The sequence below is a fragment of the Salvia hispanica genome, chromosome 4 (genome assembly GCF_029641045.1).
Source record: "Salvia hispanica isolate PSC_SH4W2 chromosome 4, Shi_PSC_v1, whole genome shotgun sequence".
NCBI classification, from domain to species: domain Eukaryota; kingdom Viridiplantae; phylum Streptophyta; class Magnoliopsida; order Lamiales; family Lamiaceae; genus Salvia; species Salvia hispanica.
The window spans coordinates 18,593,151-18,615,009 of NC_142695.1; the positions used below are offsets into that span (position 1 = coordinate 18,593,151).

Below are 21,859 nucleotides of genomic sequence, written 5' to 3' on the forward strand. Positions count from 1 at the left end.
TGACGGATTTTATTGCACTGCAAACAGAAGATTTTACTATTTGTCATAAACTTATGTAAGGAAATTGAGTAGATTAACCATAAAACTTTTCAAAATCTTACAACAGCAAAATTAATAAATTGTATCCTCCTCTGGAGGTTAATACGCATTAAAAATTCGATAATTTACTGGTCACAACACCGACGTATCAATAGCTTCCTCCTCTGGAGGTCGACACATCTAATGTTGCCTAAGCACGACCATCAGGTTTAGCATTACAGAATTTTATTTCTACAACACACTCCCATAACAATGTTCATGTGTTGATAACAAAACCAAGCTATCTCATAAATTCTGATTGAACCCTGAAACTCGTAGTTCCTTAGGATTATTGTCCCTACTCTGTAGGTGGCGATAATATTAGGAACCACTTTCTAGTTCATTCTATTTATTATTTGAGAAGTCCGCCCTTATGAACTTACTGTTTTTGCAGGATTATTGTCCCTACTCTGTAGGTGGCGATAATATTAGAAAATCAGCTTCACAATATTTGGCAGTCCAACCGATGGAGACCATATATAAACTTTTAGTTCATAATTATCGCTTAGATATTTGAGTTATGGTTTTAATTAATTATCCTTTAGCCTTAAGGCATATTAAGACTAATTAAATTATGATGGTATTTAATTGACTGGATAATTAAATCTTTTATTATCTTTAATATCTTAGTTTAGGAATTATAAATCTAGAAATTAATTCTTATTCATGTCATACTTTAAGATATATCTAAAATAAAGTACATTATTTATAATCTTAACTAGACATGAAAAATTAAATTCATATAATTTCCAAGTTCAAGATTTAGGAAAAAAATTAATTATATTATTTAATGTAATCTTATATATATCTACCTTATTATAGATTCTAGATATATTATATTTAGGAAACTATTAAATTATTCTTATCTATATCATCTAGGATATAAAATATTCAGAGATATAGAAAATAATCCAAATATTCCTAAAATCTAGGGAAATCTTCCCAAAATATTTTATTTCATTAAATAATACTATTTTTAATGATTTCTATTAATTAAACAATTAAATAATCATCAAAATAATCATTCGTCAATATCTTGCGATTCGAGGTTGGCACGAATCTACACGGTGAAGATTCGAAGATATCTTCCCGGAGACACTTGCTGGAGCGGCGAGATCGCCGCCCGACTGCCGCCGGCAGGCGTAAGCACTGGGCGCGCCGCTTCCTCCCTTCTTCGCGGCGATTGCACGCCGCGAACCCCTTTCCGTCGCTGACAATCCAGCTGCGCAGCAAGAGCCGCGCAGCTCCGGCGTCTTCTCTCTGCTCCGGCGGCCTTGCGCGAACCAGCAGCCGCCGTCTCCGGCGATGCTGCTCTCGGTCGTGCGCCGCTAGGGCTAGGCGACTAGGGTTCTAAGGTTAGGGTTAGGGTTGAGGCTCGGCGCCTCGGTGGCTCACGGACGAGCCACCGTGCCTCTCTCTTCCGCGCGACGTTGCGGATTCTGGCTAGGGTCGCGGTCTCGCCCGGCGATGCGCACGAGCCCATGCTCGTCGGCGCGTCGCCGCGTGATCATGTCCCTCGGCTCCCACTGGTCTGTCGGCAATCGTCGAGCTCGATCGGGTGCCGCCTAGGGTTGCGACGAATCTTGGCCGGCGGCGCGCGCGAGCCCATGCTCGCCGGCGCGTCGCCCCTTGATCGTCGACCCTCGGCTCCCCTTTCGTCGACTAGTTCGTCGAATTCGTTCGGGCGCCGGCTAGGGTTAGGCGGGTTCGGCTGGTGGCGCGCGCGAGTCCAATCTCGCCGGCACATCGCCCCTTGCCCGTCTCCCTCGGCTCCCACTCAATTCGACAACCCTACTCCGATCGCATGTAGTGCGATTCGTCCCGGCGCAAGCGCCGATGAATCGCACATCTCGTGCGTTCGAATAATTCAAGTTCTATGATTCGAATGTTCTTGAGTTCAACATGCATATACAAAAATAACAAAAACACAAGAACATGCTTCGTAATCAAATAATACATGCATACATGAATTTCGCAAAATTTAAATCCAAATAATCAGAGCCAAAGACTGGCTCTGATACCAATTTTTGGAACTGGCAACGGAAGCGGGCGTAAATAACAATCACATAATAATCAGATCTATTTAGCAGATTATTTAGACAAAACCTATTCACGTAATTATCACATGTATCATGTTCATAACTTGAATTAATCATGCTTTAAGAATAATGAAACCTAAAACATGCTTTTCTACGGAGCAGAAAAATACCTAATTAATTCTCCAAAGAATTGAAGATGGCTAGCTTCTTCTCCACGTGATGCTTTGACTACTAAACCACAAATCTTCTCTCTGGTTCCCGAACTGTATCCCAATATCAGTGTGGGCTGATCTTACTAGAATACTAGGACTTAAATAAATAAGACAGAAGAAATCCTTTTTGGAATATGAGAGGAATTCGAAAATCTCCTCAGCTTGGGAGGGGAATTTTCGAAAATTACAATAATAAAATTTTGTTATTTCTGTCTCCTTTATTCCCCTATTTATATTAAGTTCCTTTTGGGCCCAGACAGGGATCTATGGAATGTTTTGGATATGGGCTCATCCAATTTACTTTTTACTAATTAAATTGAACCCACAATTTAATATAAGTTATAATTGGAATATTACGAGCAGCCACTACAGAAGTAATATTGAACTCTCCCCATCCAAATCCGAAATTACAAGTAATCCAGGTTTCCGTTTAACTTTCATTTCCCGTGCTTAAGATTAAAATGTCCATTAATTAATTAATGTTTGCTATTGACTTAATTAATTAACTTCTTATTAATTCCAAGAGTGGACTTAGCATGAAACGCTTATTTATTATTCATAGAGTAATCACACTCCAACTAGCTAGGTTCTGAATAATGAAACCTTGTTTTGCGCTCCTCTTGAGGACATTATCAAACGAGACTCAGCTCGTGCACGATTCAATATAATAGCAATTCTAGGACCGCTAGATACTGATCACCACTACCCAATATATCAGGATAATTGGGTTACGAAAAACCCGCACCATTTGATAAGTCAAAGCAGTGCATAATCAATACCGTATGCTCAATGCTAACCTACATTGATTAAATAAATATTTATCAAGACCTCGCCTTTCAGTAGATAGCCTAAGGCAAGTCTTGCTGTTAGATCCGTTCAGTGCTATACCACACCAATGTCATCTTATTTCAGTAAGGCTTATAAATATGCGGACTGACATTGAAACCTTTCTCGTTAGAACTGACCGTATTACCATAAAGTGGACGACGCCCACAACCGGTCTACTAAAACAAAGACTTAGACTTTGTTAGGTTAACTTATAAATTTAAACATGCATTAAATCCATTAAAAGTAAAACATAACAACATTATGACAAAAAATAATTTGTTTTATTTATTGGAAAATAAAATAAGAGTTTTACAGTATTCAATCACTCGAAACGTGATTTCTAGTATACAAACTCTAACATTGTTTACCAAGGCTGAGGACGATGAAGGCATATGGAATGAGAGGATAGTTGGCGTACCGAAGAACACGCCAGGATTCAAAGTACAAGCAGCATGGGAACTAATCACTCACTCCAAGGCAGGGGCATTCAAGTCAAGCTACTCCAAGGCTTCTCACATCGAGGACAGAATCCTCCGTTTTGCTCAGACGTTTATCAGCTACAACTTAATGGGAACTGCAAATTCAGCTCTGACGACAACCGACCTCTATTTCACTTGGTGCATGGCAAAAGGCGTAAAGGTGCATCTAGGCTATTGGTTGGCTTAAGCATGTCATCAAATGACTAGCAACCCTGCTCGACATATGTATACCTGCCATCTCCTAGGCGCCTACCTCCAAAACCGCTCCCTTGGTCGTGATGTGTGACCCCCCGGAGACTTTCAGTGTTGAATACTTTTTCAACAAGGGGTTACTCCAAGCTCACGGCAAACAAACTTTCTTCTACAGGGTAGGAGACAAGGTGAAGGCGGAGGCTGAAGAGGCTGCGGAGGCTATGCCGAGTGAAGAGGTCGAGGAGCTGAGAAAGGATGTCCAGGATGTGAGGAAAGAAATGCAGGTGATGAGGAAAGAAATAGTGAGAGAACTTGGTGGGATAAGGAAAGAGCTGAATGGGAGCCGTGAAGAAGTGAAGACCCTGCGGGGAAATATTGCGGATCTAGTGGTGAAGTCCACCAAGCAGAACGAGAGGATGACGGAGGCTGTGGAGCTTGTAATGAAGATGTTGAAATGGTTGGAGAAGACACTCCCCTTGACCCAGTCGAAGGCAACTCCTGGGTCCAGTAGCGAGGTCAAGCAACCAGGCCAGAACAGTCCCTCCGTCCAGCGACCACCGCACCCGCTCGCGCAAATGGTTACCCCATCCGCGTCTAAACCAGTGTCAATTCTATCCAGGTCAAAGTCCATGATGTTAAAGAAGCCAGTGTCTAATCAACCTGAGGAAGAGGAGGAAGAGTCGGAGCTGCCGGCGAAAAAGAAAGTGAAGATGACCCGACCCGGGATCCCACCCCAACCTGGCTCTCGAGGGAGCCAGACCCAGAAGTGAATCACCCCCATGACCAAGTAACTTTTATTTTCTGCTTTCGGTTATATTTGTTTTTGTCTTTGATATTATGTGTCTTTGTGAATATTTGCTATATCTGTTTCTCTTCTTCCACTTAGCCCAATGCTTGGTCTAAGTGTGAGAAGTTTCTGTTTTCTGTTTATTGTGTCTACTCCCACTTAGCCCGATGCTCGGTCTAAGTGTGAGAAGTTTTTATTTTGTTAAATTGTTTGTTGTATGATGCATTGCCTACTCTGTTTCCCCCCTTCACAACGATGGCTTGGGGACAAGCTTGAGTGAAGTGAGAGGGGGAGAGGAGTCAATGTTTGTAGTTGTTCAGTACATTAGGAGTCGTTAAGTCTAGGTTTTGTTTGCGTCGCATGAGCTGGTGAATATAATATGGCATGATCTCCTTAGTGAAAGTAATTGAAGATAGGATGTATTTCAACTTAGAAGCCTTTTCCTTTAATAAGCCAAATCAATCTGGACGAAGTAAGAACGATAGAGGTTGTCTTAGCTTACTTCGTTGTGAAGCCCCACTATAAGAGTGAGTTATAAGCCTTAAATAACTTTGAACTAACACATGTTAAGGGGCTGCCACTGAATGCTTAGGGAGAAGAGTCATGACGGAGAAAAAAAGGGGAATTGGGTTATGAAGGTATAAGCTGGATGAAGTCCAGGTGAAGGAGTTACAAGCTGGACGAAGTCCAGAGGAGAGAAGAGAGAAATGGAGGAATAAGCTGGACAAAGACCAGAGGAAAAAATAAATAAATAAATAAATAAAATGCTAAAAACAGAAAAATAAAAAGGAGGTATAAGCTGGACGAAGTCCAGAGGGAATACGTCTAAGGAGAAAACAATAGTAACCTGACCCAGTAAAAAAGGGGAGAAAGAACTATAAAAGAAGAAAACTCTCATAACCCGACGCTTCAGTGGTATGGCAATAACTTATGAGAGAATCGATCCTAACATCCCTGGTGAGGAATGAGTGATCGAGTGAATCCAACAATTGGGGAAGTAAAAGGCTATCTTGACAAACTGACAGATTGATTAGGTAGAAGAAGGGAAGGGGCAAATTTGGAGAAGTGCAGCCTGTTGAATTGACCTTAATCTTGTAGGGACAATTGCCTAAAAGTTGAAGCTAGTTCATGCATATGTGTCTATGTGTTTTTATTTTAAGTGTTTGTTATCTGTGCATTAGTTGTGTCTAGGTCTAGGAGTCTGTCTAGAGTCTAAAGAGTCGGTCAGGGGATAACCGTGCTTTGAAATTCGCCTTATTCTTTTTCTTGTCTTTATACTTGAGGACAAGTATGGTTTAAGTGTGAGCAGTTTGATAAGGCTAATTTCATGCATCAATTATGTGGTGAGAAAACACTTTATTTTGATGGGTCTAACGCAGTTTTTAAGCCAGGTGTGTGAAGGAAATGCTAGATCCAGGAAGAGCTGGAGGCGATGGACTAGCAAAGGAAAAAGAAGGAAAGTGAGCAGAATTGAAGAGAAAAGAATGGCTAGAAGAAGGAAGTCAATAGCTGAGGGCAACAAAGACTATTCATACCTCGCTGGACCCACTTCAACGCCTATAAATAAGGGAGCATGCAGCGCACACGATATACATGATTTTTGCTCTTAGCTCACACACTCACACACACACTTGGGAAATGGGAATTCTAGGATAGTTTAGGGTTTATAAGGGGTTCATCTTCGGCGAAAGTCAGTGGTAACACCGTCCTCACGGAGGGTGAAGAAACAATCTTGTGTTGAACTTCATTGTTTTGGAAGTCGATTTGGTTGTTGCTACTTATCGGTTATCTATGCATTTAGTTTATGTCATGTTGGTGTTATCTTGTGTTGATTTACGATTCTGAGTTATTTGTTTGAGGTTTTATTCCGGCAGTTGAATGTTAATCTCTGTTTTGGATAATTATGTGCTTGATCTGGGGAAGACGTTGTGGATCTGAATTGTTGTTGTTGATCGGTGGTTGTTTGTTGAATCTGTAGCTATGGATATACTTTTGGTCGGAGTTTGTGTCGGATGCTTGGATCCGGAGTGGATTTAGCATCCGAGGTTGGATCTGAACAGGGGAATCAAGTTGTGCATGGATTTCGAACTCTTTTGCTCTCTTTTCAATTTACTTCGTCTAGTAGCCGTAGATCTGCTTAGTCTTTAATTGTTCTTCGTTAAATTGCTTTAAATTCAGTCTACTTCGTTTCCGATTCACGTTCCATCTCCGTTTCTACTGAAATTTTATGCAAATCGATTGGAGAAGATGATGTCGCTGTTAGTTAGTACTTTAGTTAGTTGTTTTCCAGCTTTTCATCCGTACTTTACCTTTTCAGCAAATGGTCCCCACCGTTAGTTTATTTCCCAGGTCTAGGTAGTTTAGGAAATAGTTTCTTAGATCTAGTGATTGTCTCGATTTCCGGTTTTCATGCATAATTTCTGTTTTGCCTAGATCTAGTTGTTAGCGTAGCAGATTTCACTCAAGTTAGTTTAATTTCCTCAACCCAAAAATGCGTGGCAGCAGCCAACCCAAAAATAGTATCGAATCCTTGAGCATGTTAAATTACGCATTCATCTCTGTGGGATCGATCCCTACTTCTCTGTGCTAATTTTAGTATACGTGGTTGAGGGTTTTTGAAGCGATATTATGTGTCCGACAACCGAGATCTTCCAACGATCCGTGAGTTCCTAGACCTTGTGATCTAATGGATTCGCTGGACCTAGGGGACTTGTTATTCCTTTCTGTGCACACAGTACTTAGCAAAATACAGCAGGCTTCAGGTTGTCAATCCTAGAAACGTAACTCCTAGAAGCTCCTAAGACACTTGAAAAGTCCTCACTCTCAATTAACAGTGCCGTTTTAAGGGAAGCTAATTGTAGTGTCTATTATGTGGATCTAACTCGCCAACCTCCTCTCACGATTATGTAGTAGGTTATAGCAAATCAGTTTGAATGTGTCACTCAAACATGCAGTATTACGGAACAGTTTAAGGAAGAAACGAAGTGTAAACAAAACGGATATTAAATAGAAAACGGAGTTGTATAAACCAAAAGGGAAAACAATGTAAAGATAAGAACTAAAGTGATAAAACCCAAAGGTAAAATACTGTAGCCTTGATCTTCACTTGACTTCGTCTTCAAACTCTTGCACACTTATGAACTCTCAAATATTTTTGCTCTAAAATTGGGAAGTAAAGAGTGTGTGTGTCCTGAATGAAGAGGTTTAAGGGGGAATATATAGTAGTAAGTCAAATCCTATGGAGGAAAGGAAAAGATGGGCTAATCTTGGTAAAATCTGGAGAAAATCTAATTAAATTCGTGCACCGCCTTCTCGCAGCGGACAGCTGCCCCTTGGCCAACGGTCGTTGTGGATTGTCCGAAGCCTCTGTGGATTTGGGTAGCAGTCGTTGCACATCCTGCAGCGGTCGCGGCAAATTAGTCCAGTGGCTACGGGATCTTCTCGAGCGGTCGCTGCACGCGTCCCAGCGGTCACTGGGCATCTTCAGACTTTTCAGCACAACTTTCCGGACCAGACCGCTTCAAACGCAGTGGTCGATGTGGTCCAGCGGTCGCTGCGACACACGCAGCGGGCCGCTGGGCTTCTTTGAACGCGCTAGAATTCCATCTTCGACTTTTTCTTATCTTTTTGGCTCAAATATGCACAATTCTCACAAAACATGTCAAAATACCAAAATAGATAAAAAATATACGAAATATAGACATGAATCATGGTTTAGACACTAAAAACAGACCAAATAAGGGTCCTAAAATAGTGCAGAATCCGAGCGTATCAACTCCCCCAAACTTTCATTTTTGTTTGTCCTCGAACAAAACAATAAAGACACAAATATAGACGCACAGAATGCACAAGGACTAGACGTCATCATTGCCTCAAAAGATGAAAGAGCAGTTTAAACATGCATTAATGCAATCAAATCAAGCAAGGCTTATTAGTGCACTTTCATTACTAACTCGTGGAACACCTTGAATTCAAGCACTCCCACGTGGAAAATTTCCAAACATGGGAAGTGTTCTTTCTCTCATTCTCAAAGTGTATAAAGGTTAAGTGTATAGCACTCACATCATGCATCATGCAAATTTTACCATATGCTTGCTCAAAGTCTAATCCCTCCTCTACTAGATGTGATTAAGCATCAAAAGTTAGAAAGGTCTTTCTTTTTGGTTGTAATGTAGGCTCTTTGGTAGGTGGGGAATATTTGGCTAAAAAGTGACTAAACCCAAACATAGCAAAAGTTATCAATTTCTACCACATCAAACTTAGCACCCAACCAACAATTCAAATCTTAGTAAACTTAGATTTTGTCTATATTTCTTCTCACTTCCCAAATTCCTCTGATTTTTTTTTCTTTTCCTTTTACTTTTTTCTTTTTCACAACCTTTCTTTCCTATTTTTTTTCTTTCTAGATCAAGCAAATACTTTTGAATTTTTCACTATTTCACAATTTGTACTTTCTCTACATTTAAGCACACTACTTTTTATACTTTTTCTCCTTATCTCTCCAATTGCTTTACAAAAGATATAGAAACTATACTAATCCAAGGAATTATCCCCATTTAATTTGGCTTCCAAGGAAAAGGCTTAAAGACTCAAAATTGGCTCCAAAGGGAAAAATTTAAACTTTTGAGAGGGTCGAAAATTTGAGTATAAAAGTAGGCTAGAAAAGATGGCCTAACATCCTCCTAAATCAACTTAAACACTATGTAGACTTAGGCAAGACTAGGAGCAAGTTCTAGAAACATACACATGAATGCGGATAAATCACACCAGAAAGAAATTTAAAGTTAAAATCTCACAAGGTATAAAGCATGATTCAAGGCGAACAAGCAATTCACTACTTATGCACCTTTTTACCAAACCGTCAAATCAAAACGTTAGGCCATACTTAAACATAGATGGAATGTAATATCATCGGCATCTCGGTCTAAAGTGTGTCCCTAAGTATGCGTGTTTCTAAGTTCTTCATGTTAAGTTCACGACATTTTCCAAGGTTTACACAAGGATTCATCTTCGAGTTTTATTTCAAAAACAAAAAGCAAAAACAGAAACAAAAATTAAAACAAAACAAAAACCCTAAACTCACGGTCCACCACTTCATCCCCCCAAACTTATTTACAACAAAGTGTAAAATAAGTTTGTAGAGTCGGTAGGGGCGTGAGTAAGCTAAAAAGCAATAAAGATACCTTGAATTTTTCTCGTGGGGTCCGGACTGTGCGAAAATTCGAAAAGATCGAAAAAACGCGTTGGAACTGTAATTGGGCAGCGGTCTCTACGGATGAGTCAGCCCTTTCCAGTGCACGCTCAGCGGACCGCTGCGAGCTGTGCAGCGCTCGCTGTGCGGGAGTCCAGAAACCTGCGAAAAATTCCAAGGCTTAAAAAAGAAAATTTAAGACAAAAATAGCCAAAAACTTAATCAAAAAATTGTCAAAAACATTCAAAAAAAATTGTCTAAAAAAAATAATGATACAAGCGCTCATTTAAAGTCATGAGCTTGACTTCATTCTTGACGAGGAGGGAAACGAGCACTAAGGTCCTTGAAGGCGCCGATGAGGTAAGTGATGTCCTCCCTCATGGTGTGATGGTCTTCTTGAGCCTCCGTGGCCATTTGGCGAAGCTCGGCAAGTTGTTGTCGTTGATGAACGTCCTCGAGCCTTTGAGCTTCCCAAAAGTTCGTCTCCGCCACCCGCCAATCGCCTTGGGCCTCCCAACCTTGTTGGTTGAAGTTTTTCAACTGCTGTTGCTCTGCCCAACGATTGTCCCAAGTGTTGGACATGTTTTGCAAATAGGAGAACACCTCTCCTATTTGGGCGGAAGTACCGGCTTGGAACTCCTCTTGTGGATCCGGTCGGCTCAGCGGCGGTTCCTCCTATTGCGGCGGCGGTAGCCTACTACTTCGTCCTCCTCGTCCTCTTCATATCGAGGCGGCGGCGGCGGCGGCAGTGCCCCACTTCCTTGAGCAAATTAATGCTCTCCACCTTCCATATATTCATCGATGGCGTCGTAGGTGGAATCAACTTCCGGTTGGAAGTTGGGGACGCGCAGCGACATGTTCTGCCTCCTAAACTCCCCTGCGTTGGGGTTAGCTTCAATTGCACTCCAGTGGGCGGCTGTGTCGAGCCTCCAATTGGCCTTGTTTTCCCACGTATCAACCTTGGTCAATTGTCGGAGGAAAGTGATCCTGCGCCGGCTGTAGGAAGAATGCTTGACCGCTCGAATCGGTCTTCAAGAGTCCCACCGCGAAAAAAACCTCATAGGTGATGAACATCTCACCCATATCCGGAGTGAAGTCCACCGTCGGGATGCCAACATATTCGGCAATCGCCATAATCCACCCACCGCAACAAATAGGGCTCTCATCCTTATTGGAGATGCGGTCGACGTAGATGGTGAAGAGGATTCCAAAGTTGATCCCCTTCCTGTTGAGCAAACTCCATATCACGTCCATCTCGGTTTGGGAGACACTCCCATCCTCAATCCGGGCAAACATTAACTGCGTCATCGCCCGGTGGAGGTATCGAAGGACGGGGTTGCGGATGGAGGAAGACTTTTCATAAGCCGTCACGAAGTCCTCCCCTTCGATCGTCATAGCTCTCCACATTTCGGAGTAGTCATACTCCACCTCCTCGTCGAGGTAGGGGTTGTAGCACTGGAACACCTCGCACAAATCCATCATCGTGAATGTGTGGTTGTGGTTGCCGATGCGGAAGTCAATGGACTTGGAATGCGGGTGCGTCGGTCCTTATTGACCCTAAGAGTACTTAGAAACTCAAGAGTGAGTCTCCGGTATGATGGCCACCTCCCACGAAACATATGGCCGAGGCCATTCCATTCACTGACATCGCACAACGCCCAAAAGTCTTCAATAATCCCCAAAGTGGCGAGGGGAAGATCATGTGGGTACCTCGAAGGCGTAGTCTCTTTAGCCGAGACTTTCTTCCACATCGCCTTCTGTGCTTCCAACGGAAGGCTAATCCCGCAGCTCTTCGCGTTCTCGGGCTTGCCTCGTGTTGTCATTTTCCTTCAAAGAAAGACCAAGCTCGATAAAAAGAGCACAAAACAAGTGAATAACAAGGGTTTCCCCCAAACTTGCTATCAACCAAATAATAATCCAAAAATAAATCACGTTATGCAAGTTTGTATCTAGCATGCGTTCTAAGGTGATTCATGACGACATGTAAAACTGTATCAACACCAAAGAACAAACCATAAACCATCCCCCTACGTGAATTAATCTCTCATGCAGAGATGCATCAATATAAACAATGAAACCAACAATCTCTATTATCTACTTATGTAATGTAATTCATGGAAATAACAATAGTCTCACAATGCTATGAACATGATTGCAAAGTATAGCAACAAAAATCAAGAGGAAAATTCACTATCAATACTCACGATTCATCACCCAATTCACAAATACAGCCAATGAAATCATGAAATAACCACATCAAACTCATCCCCCATGCTAAAACAAACTTTCAACCGAACAAATCATCAAATAATGCAAAATTCATAGAAGAATTTAAGCAAAAGCTCAGAAATTTAAGTTAGGATTCATACCTTAGTTTGGAGTGATTCGAACGATGAAAACCTGAAGATTTAGATGCAATGGATGAATTTGAGTGTGGGTGTGTGGAATTTGTTGAAGAATTTTGAGTGGGGGTTGTGTGCAAGAAAGAATGGAGAGAAAAGATGAAGAAAAGAGAAAGAAAAACTAACTTTTAGGTATGTAAAAGTGGCATTGGTATATCATGATTCTAAAACAAAATACTAAAATAAGTGTTCTATAATATTATAATTAGATGCTGCTCAATGAAAAAAAAATTGATCTAGCCGACTTTATTTTTAATTAAATAAAGAAATGGATAGAAAATGGAGTAGTGAATAAAGAATTAGAAGTAGTATGTGTTTTGTATACTTCGGTCCCACACAATGTCGGTAATAATTATGGATCTTATTCGATGTTTGCAAACAACAGAGCAAAGAATGATCTATATCTATACATATATAAAAGCCGAGTTTTGGCTATATTTTGAATATTCATGAGTTTTGGGTTAAATGTTTAATATTGAGGAGTTTTGGGTAATGAATTTTTAATATTTTGGCAATAATATTGACTTTATTACTCAATGGTAATTGTTGAAACGTTCTATATTTTGCATCTAATTTAAATCCATGACTTATAAATCATGTAACGGATTCCATGGCCACAATTGATGTAACCGCCAATGGTGTAGGAAAATAATTAAAATTGCCTTAATTTGTAGACAAACATTAATATAAACCATCATTGATGTACAAATTGTGAATCTTGAACTTTCAGTTATAAACTGAATTAACTCTTCCAATCAACCCATTCAGTTATAAATTAAATAATTTAATTTATTGTGATAATTAGTTGTAATAATGATTAACTATTATACAAAATTATTTGGTTTTTTTGTAAGGGGTATTGTAATCACGATTTTATTTATATAGAACGGTGCTAAAAGAGTGAATGAATCAATATCATTTTTATTTAATTACTCATACTAATTATTTTTAATTTCCTCATAATTGATTTGTCAGTAGCACTATTTAATATTAGCGTCGTTACCAATTGAGAAGTAATAGATACAATTCAAATCGATTGCTATAAATATATGTCATTCGCAAGCTCGCAACACATTCACCACCTTCTCCTATTGCGTTATTGAATATTTGTTTTATGCACTTTTTTGCATGATTATTATTATGTTACTAATATTTGTTGTTTGTGATTTTACTGAAGAAAGAAAGTTGAAATCATGGAAATAAAATCCATCTTTCGCAGTTATTTATAATATACTGTGACATCATCAATCAGTTGAAATCATGGAAGCGTTCACCTGACAGAATTTGGTCTTGAAATCGATGAGTATTTTGTAAAATTTTATAGTCATGAACTCCTACGAATTGTGACTTTTACAGTGCAAACACAAAGTTGTGTTTGCATTGTTAACGAACGCAAATATTTATTAGAATTGTAATATAGGGTCTATAGTTGATTTTTGTTTGAAGTTCATACCTACAAATGGGGACAAAGTGTCTTGATAGAAAATGGTGTCAATACAGGACGATTAAAGTTTTGGAAACGATGAGTGGAGAAGATGAAGGTTATTTGATATAGATGAAGGCTGGTTGGGCAGCGCTTCATGAGTTTTATTTTTATTTGTGATATATAAACTTTATATAATTTTATCTTTTATTATTTCATTTACTTAATTGACATCTCAGTAGGTGAGATGTATTTTTATTTGTGATATATAAACTTTATATAATTTTATCTTTTATCATTTACTTAATTGACATCTCAGTAGGTCGTGCAACGTACGGGGGTGATACTAGTATATATAAAGGACGAGTTTTGACCTTAATTTGAATATCTATGAATTTTGGATATGAATTTGAATATTTGTAAATTTTAACCTCACTATATAATTCAAGCATAATAAGCATATAATTCAAACATAATAAGTTAGAACAAGCATAATAAGCATATAATTCAAACATAATAAGTTACAACCGTTACAATTTTATTAATATATCAAAACTAATAATAATTCATAGTAGTATTAAGTTGACACCAATATTAACAATTTTATTAAATTTTCAATCTTTAATGCATGAGAAAGTGGGTTGGCAAATTCATCATTATGAATATAAAAATTTAAAATTTTTGGCTGTTACAAGAAGTGGAGGAAGGTGCATTCTATTTTCCATTATTATCATTATATTGTCATTTATGTTCTTTTCATGATTCAAATTTATAACCATTATATATATGTGTGTGTATGCCTCGGGAGGTTTGAGAAAAGGCACCAAACAAAGAAAAAGAGTATTGTATTGTGACATTTTTAGCAAAGACCTTCATTTTGAAGGAATTATCTATTTATCCATCCAATATGTACTACCTTTTTGCTTTTCTTAATTCGCGTATCATTTTATGCATTTTTATATTTTGATTATTATGTTATTATACCATTATATGTATTGCTGCTGATGATTTTTGAATTTTTGGTATCTTTTTTTAATATTTTATAGATTATTTTGATGATATATATTCGAGGTCTCATCAAAGATTCGTTGATAATGGTTATGGAAAGGCCAAATAAAGGTATTTCCTATTAATTATTTTTTAGTGTTTAGACCCAATAGTAATAATAATTGGTTTCTTGATTTGTTCATTTACTAATTGGTTTCTTGATTGTTCATTATTTTTTTGCTATCGGTATTCGTCCATCACTCTATGCAATTTTATATTTTTGGTTAGCATGTTATCATATTATATTTGTTGTTGATGATGATGTTGATCTTTAGGTATCTTTTAATATATATTTATGAATTATTTTGATGACATATATTCATAATTTTATCCCATAATCGTGGTTAATGATTATTAAAAGGGCCAAAATAAAGGTATTTATTGATTATTTTTGTCTATTTAGAACAATAGTAGTAATAATTGGTCTTATAAACAAAATCTCCAAATAGATTTACTACAATTGTAATGAAATAAAGCTTCAATTTTTTTCCCTACACTTTAATTTTTCTCAAAAATATTAACAGGGCAGAATCTTCCTTTGATTTGAATAAATTTTTAAAATACTTAAAAAGAGTTTTTTTTTAATGTGAAAATACTAAAATTCAGCATATATAAAAATCATATTTTGAGTTTAAATGTCCCACCATTGTTATAATTGAATTCACTAATTTAATCAAATTTGTTGTGAAATATAAAAAATCAAAAATACACTATACAATATTTATATTAAACATAAAATTTATGTTGGACGGACCTATGTGGGGGTATGGGGGTTCCTTGGAACCCTCACCCATTTTGCTATTTACTAAGTATATTATTTATAATTAGACAACATTTTTCAAGTTATTAGTTAGCTCAGTTGGTTGGTGATTTGGTCTTGTAACCACTTGATCACATGTTTAAATTCCCTTGCTGGCATTTATTGTTGAATTTTGTTGAATTTTTAATATGAGTCTTTAGTTGATTGCTACTCCCGTTCCACTACAAGTGAGGTGTTTTTTTTTATTGTGAGCAATTTTTTCTATCTTTTTAATTGTGAGCAATTTTTTCACCTTGACATCTAAAGGGCTGGAATAAAAAAGTAAAAGCATAATAGAAATCAAATAAAAATACTTCATCCATCTACGAAAAATAATCTCAATTTAAAAATAGAAACTTTTTTTCATGTTTTGCCCACTTTTTCACCTTTTCTCTCTTACTTTTTTACTTTCCATCTTCTACTTTATCTACTTTTTCTCTCCTCTCTCTTACTTTCATCAACAAATGAGACTATTTTTTATGGACGGGAGAATATAAAAGGTACCGGAGAAGAGAAAATGTAACTAATAAATATGAAGCAACACATACAGCACATAAGAGGAGAAAAATGCATCTCAAACTATTCATCTCTCCTGTAGCTTCGAAATATCTCGGGTTGTTTCTATAATCGTCGACACTAAAAAATATGCAACTATCGTTAATATAATTTGGACCCCCAGTATAAAATTCCTGCATCCGCCACTAAATTTATGTATCTAAGTATAGAATTTTCTGTAATAATAAATTTATTAAATAAGTTGAAACATGTAATTTATGATATTTTAACTTGGTTTTGCACGTGTCAATCATGCCCCATTGCATATGTCAATAATTTTTTGTTTTCTTTCATTAAACAATAAAATGTATTCGAGTGTTTTGTGGTTGACCTTTTTGTACTAGCGGTAAAAAAGTGTTTAAAATAAATTGTTATTGTATTTTTTAAATTTAGAACTTCATATAATTATATAGTTTTTTATTTCATAAATGTGAACTCACAGTTTCAAAATAATCATATAGAAAACTAATTGGATCGTGCATCGCATGGGACGTGACATTTGTTATAAATTTAGACTTGGCATTTATAATTAGAATCAAGATATTTAGTATGTAGTATTATGTAATATACATGTTGCTCCTAAAATTTAAATTAAGTTGGATTAAATCGTTTAATTCGTTAATTACACTTGTACAATATTGCCATTTACTGACTGACATGGAACAATGATTTTTGTTCTATTAAATTTTGATTCGTTTTTCAATACGATTATTTTAATTAATTTTTGCAATTATATACAGTTGTTTTATGAGTTTGATTTCTGTCCATTTAGAGTCGGTTGCAACAGTCTATATATAGTTGTTGAGTTATTCAATTGTTCAAACGTATTAGTTTGAATTTTAGCTAACTACATTAATGAAAAATTTATTTCTTCTACATTTATTGTCCAACTTTAGTTGGACAATAGGACTTGTGAATAGGACTGAATTTATTTGTAAATCCAAAGTCGTGGCTGAATTTATTTGCGTAGACTTCAATCTTGACAATAGGACTTGTGAATATACAAACTTATCAAATGCATCTATTTTCAGGTTTAATAACATAAACTCATATTTTAATGAGATAAGTATAGTATCATCATCCTATGATAGTGGTAATAAAGACACCCCACAGATCACAAAATTTGAAAATGATACAAAGTTTTAAAGAGAATTTGATAAAATAGAAATATGTTATTGATATCGTCAGCGGAAATATATTTAATTGAAATATTAAACATGCATTGAAGATGTTTTACCCATATGGCGATAATCGATATGATATCTTCTTGCTCTTTCTTTAAATGACATTCATCACAATTTTCTATATTCATTTGATGAGTTAATTTTAAATTCATATGTTTCCTTAAAAGTTCACCGTTCTTTCACTTTTGCGTAAGTATAAAACTCCCTTCGTCTCAAGATAATTAAGCGAGTCATATTCCTTTTTGGAATGTTCCACCACAAGTGAGTCATTTCTCTTTTTAGCAAAAAATATATATCTTACTTTATTCTACGTTTACTTTATTCTCTCTTTACTTCTTTACTTTTCATTCTCACATACTTTACTCTCTCAATTTTAACTCTTTAAATATCAATTTCTTAAATTTCGTATTCAAAAGAAATATTTCACCTATCTTGGGACGGAGGGAGCATCACAGTTTGTTTTCACAAGAGTGAACAAGCTCCAGGTCAACTATAGCATTTATTATGACAACTAAATTATAGTGGCTCATTTATCTAACACCCTTCGGCCTTCTCGGTGATCTTATGTACTCCTACCGTCTAATATGACGGTGTTCCGTATAATGTACTTAATTGTTTTACTATAGTTGAGTTTTGACAGTGGAATTAGTGTTATTGGATTGTGCGGTTTATTTTTTAAAATAGAAAGTTTTTATTTTTAGGTAACGGACAGAAAATGAAAAAAATTCTATTTTTAGGAAATGGAGGGAGTAGTATCTTTTTTTAAGGTTGTTTTGTTATAATTGAATTATTTCTTCTTTTTTTTGCAAAAGCAGCACATTTAATTTGTCTTACTTTATTATTTTTCCCACCTTACTCTCTCTTTAATTATTTATTTTATTTTATTTTCAAATTTCTATATCTCCTATTTTATTCTTATTCCACTTAACTAACTAAATATTATTTCCTTAATCTTCGTGCCTAATAAAAACGTCTCAGATACAGAGGAGCAGAGAAAGCAATAGACAAAATTGAATCGTGCGAATATTGTTTGGAATAGCTAATACTCAATCTTGAAAGTTGAAATAATACCATATAGTATTAGTCTCGACTAATGAATCTTTTCTTGAACAATCTCTAATTAATAAGCACAATTAATCTTGAACAATCGAATACTCATTGTGCCCATGTAAACTTATATGAGTGGCAATGGAAAACTAGTCTTCCATAAATCTACTATATATACTAGTATAGGACAACCAATAACAATCCTCACACCCCAAAAACAACCAAAAAGAGAAAGGAAAAAAGAAAATGGCATCAGCTTCAATTCATGAAAGCCTAAAAGCTCTAGAAGCCGTGCCTTCTAAATTCATCTATGCTAATGACTACACAGCTTTGCCATGTGATTCAATCGCAATTGTTGATTTCTCTGCCCTTATATCCGATGATCCTCATCAACGCTCCAAAGCCATCCAAAATTTCGCGGAAGCATGTCGAGATTGGGGCTTCTTCATCGTAAGAACATACTAGTACTATATTTTTGCGAAATAAATTCCTCTAATTATGTGATTAATAATGATTATAATTAAATTGCAGCTTGTGAATCATGGGATACCAGAGGGCTTGATGAAGGACGCGATTGCAGCTGCGAGAGAGTTCTTCGATTTGCCAGATTCGGAGAAGAAGCAGTACGAATCGAAATTAGTGTTAGATTCAATTCAATGTGGCAATTTGACACTTGCAATTTGCAAATACTTCAAACCAAAGCATCACATTTTGGAGAGAGTATCTAAGGCTGCGTGTCCATCCCGACTTCCACTGCCCTCACCACCCTCAACACCTGAGGTTACATCTTCTTCTACTTCTCTATATATGGAATGTGGTATGGAATGTGGTACAATGAAATTAACAATAATACCATAAAGTTGGAGTATTTGGTAGTAATCAAACACTGCACACTACACACAGCAACATTACCTACGTACACTATACACACAAAACACACAAACTATAAAAATTTAAAAGGTATTAAATTAAAAAACAATGCCATACATTGATCAAATAAAGAATTTGGAATTAGAAGAATTTTATAGCAATTACTACTAAACATATCTTTATATATTGTGATGAATGGTAGGAAAGTTGTGATGGATCACAGTAAAAAAATCCGAGAATTGTATATGAAGATAATGGAAGCCGCAACTGAATATCTGAAATTGGATGAACATTATGTGCATCAAGTTTTGAAGATGGATTCAATGGCACAAATGTTTGTCGGAAATTGCTATCCTGCATGCCCTCAACCTGATCAGGCCGTTGGCCTCCCGCCGCATACCGATCCAGGTTTCTTCTTCTTCTTCTTCTTCTTCTTCTTCTTCTTCTTCTTCTTCTTCTTCTTCTTCTTCTTCTTCTTCTTCTTCTTCTTCTTCTTCTTCTTCTTCTTCTTCTTCTTCCACTTTTCTTTCTTTGGTTTATTTCTCTCTTATTTGTTAAACCAAACTATACTACTCAAAATCAGGTTTGCTGACATTTCTGATAAATAATGGAGTTGAGGGTCTACAAATTGAGCATGATGGCAAGTGGATCAACGTTCAATCTCCTCCCAATTCTATTTTGGTTAATGTTGCTGACCACTTTGAGGTAATTCATTATCACTATTATTTCTATTAAAATTAAATAAAAAGGGAACATCCAATAATAACTCATAGAATGTAGTGCATGTTTTGTTCGATTACATTTATAAAAATGATACCTTTTTAATTATTTTCAAGAGAAGAAGAGGGAGAGGGAAGGGTTTAAGATCTAACATGACTCTCTCTTTATATAAATATTAATTCATATTGATAATTTGTGTGTAAAATTGGACAGATATTTACGAATGGAAGGTTTAAGTCTCTAAAGCATAGAGCTGTGGTGAATAAGGACAGAGAGAGAATTTCACTCGTGGTATTGAATGCCTCGGCATGGGACGCCATAGTTGGGCCGGCTGCGCCACTGGTCGAAAAGGATGGCTCAGCATTATACCATTCTATGGAGTATAAACAATATTTGGAGACAAGCATCGCTCAAAGCCGTCTTGGTGGTAAATCCTTGTTCGAGCAACAACTCATAGTCCAAGGCATCTAGTGAGCCGCCTTCAGCGTCTCCACCCACTGTCATCCGCTAATAAGATTATTTTTAACCTAGTGCTTTCCCTTGTTTTATTTGTTTTAATTTACGTAATGGAGTGAATGTTCGGGTTTTCTTTGTCAGTTCTTTCCCGGATAGTAATAAAGATAAAATTTATATATCGACGGATGTTTTCATTCGGTTGTCACTGTATCTCTGCAATCACGCATATTTTCGGTCTTTCTCAATAGCGATCGGCACCAATTGGTATTCAATCATATGAGAGAAGCAAATAACAACCCATATGCAAACTCGAGTTACTAAATTTCATTTATTAAATTATTCTCTATCTATCATTCAAACTAACAATAAAGCCTAAAAAAAAATTCTATTACTAATTGGAAACGAAAAGTTAAATTCAATTCCTTAATGATATAATATTATATCGAAATTCAACGTTTAATTTTAATTGAAAACAACTGCTAATTATTTCTACATTTATTATAACTTTGATACTTCCTTCGTCCCATATAAATATTTGTGCTTCTATATCGTTCGTCCCATAAAAATATGAGCATTTCCATTTAATTGTCCCCGTCTGTCCCATAAAAATATGAGCATTTCCATTTATGAAAAGTTGTCCCCAACTCATTATTCATAGTTGCACATCAATTTATTTTTAACTTATACCACTATGCTCACCATTACAACTAATAATAATTTGGACCCCACTATATAAAAAAAAAATTAACTACCATGCTCCTCTCTCTTGCTTTACCAATTATAAATTAATTCTCATGTCATTTCTAATAAACATATTTTTATAGGACGAAGGAAGTATATAAGAATTAGACTTACATTTCACCCTCTTTTACTCATTTTCTTTAAATTTTTTTAAATATAAAGTCAGATAAAATGGGACATTTAATTAGATAAAGTACTTCGCTCCGTCCACGTTTAATTGAGAGACTGCGTCCAACTGATCAGGATGAAAGTGGGTTTACGGGTGTTGTGTTAAATTAAGAGAGTGTGTCCAACTGATCAGGATGAAAATCCCAAACTAGCTGAGTCGTTGGCACGACAACCGAAACCTGACATATCAAATAAATTCTTCAACCCACTTCTACTGGTTAGTATAGTGGAGGTAAGGGTCGAATCCCACAAGGATGGACACGTTCGGATAACTGTGGTGATACTCCTGGGTGGTTTTGGTTAGCTACCACGCTTTTGGGTTGAGACTTTATCTAGGCAGAAAGTAAAGGTGGTACCCTACTGACTAGTAGGCCTGAAAGTAACAGACATGTGGTTGTGTTCGTGAAAGTAGGGGACAAGGTATCTTAGAAACATGTGAAAAGAAGACAGTTACTAATTTGGGAAATATATACAACAGGGTATATCTGGTGGCTGGGTGACTTTCTGACAGGTTTGGAAGGTACAACTGAAAAGTAAAAGACAAAAGAAAAAAGTAGTCAAAAAAGCAAAAGTGATCCAAGCAAAAGTAGATTGTGATGTTTTCTTCTTCAACAAGTATTAACAGAAATCATATGAACACA

At 36.7% G+C, this 21,859-nt stretch overlaps 1 protein-coding gene and 1 pseudogene across 2 annotated transcripts; one reads left to right on the forward strand and one right to left on the reverse strand.

The window, feature by feature from the left end:
- Positions 1–7,600: 7,600 nt before the first annotated feature.
- Positions 7,601–12,308, reverse strand: LOC148927406 (uncharacterized). The gene is made up of 2 exons (XM_089056110.1): positions 12,176–12,308; positions 7,601–11,633 (listed from the first exon to the last, which is right to left on the reverse strand). The coding sequence occupies exon 2, from the start codon at positions 11,286–11,288 to the stop codon at positions 10,761–10,763; it is 528 nt and encodes a 175-aa protein (XP_088912236.1). The 5' UTR covers positions 11,289–11,633; positions 12,176–12,308; the 3' UTR covers positions 7,601–10,760.
- A 6,139-nt stretch (positions 12,309–18,447) lies between these two features.
- On the forward strand, positions 18,448–20,503 carry LOC125197010 (2-oxoglutarate-dependent dioxygenase 19-like; annotated as a pseudogene). Its single transcript, XR_016128670.1, has 5 exons — positions 18,448–18,713; positions 18,795–19,043; positions 19,336–19,541; positions 19,717–19,838; positions 20,067–20,503. The product of XR_016128670.1 is annotated as a 2-oxoglutarate-dependent dioxygenase 19-like (transcript).
- Positions 20,504–21,859: the final 1,356 nt, after the last annotated feature.

Excerpts from the sequence above, each read along its gene's own strand:
- LOC148927406 (XM_089056110.1), bottom strand. The coding sequence starts at position 11,288 with ATGATGGATTTGTGCGAGGTGTTCCAGTGCTACAACCCCTACCTCGAC.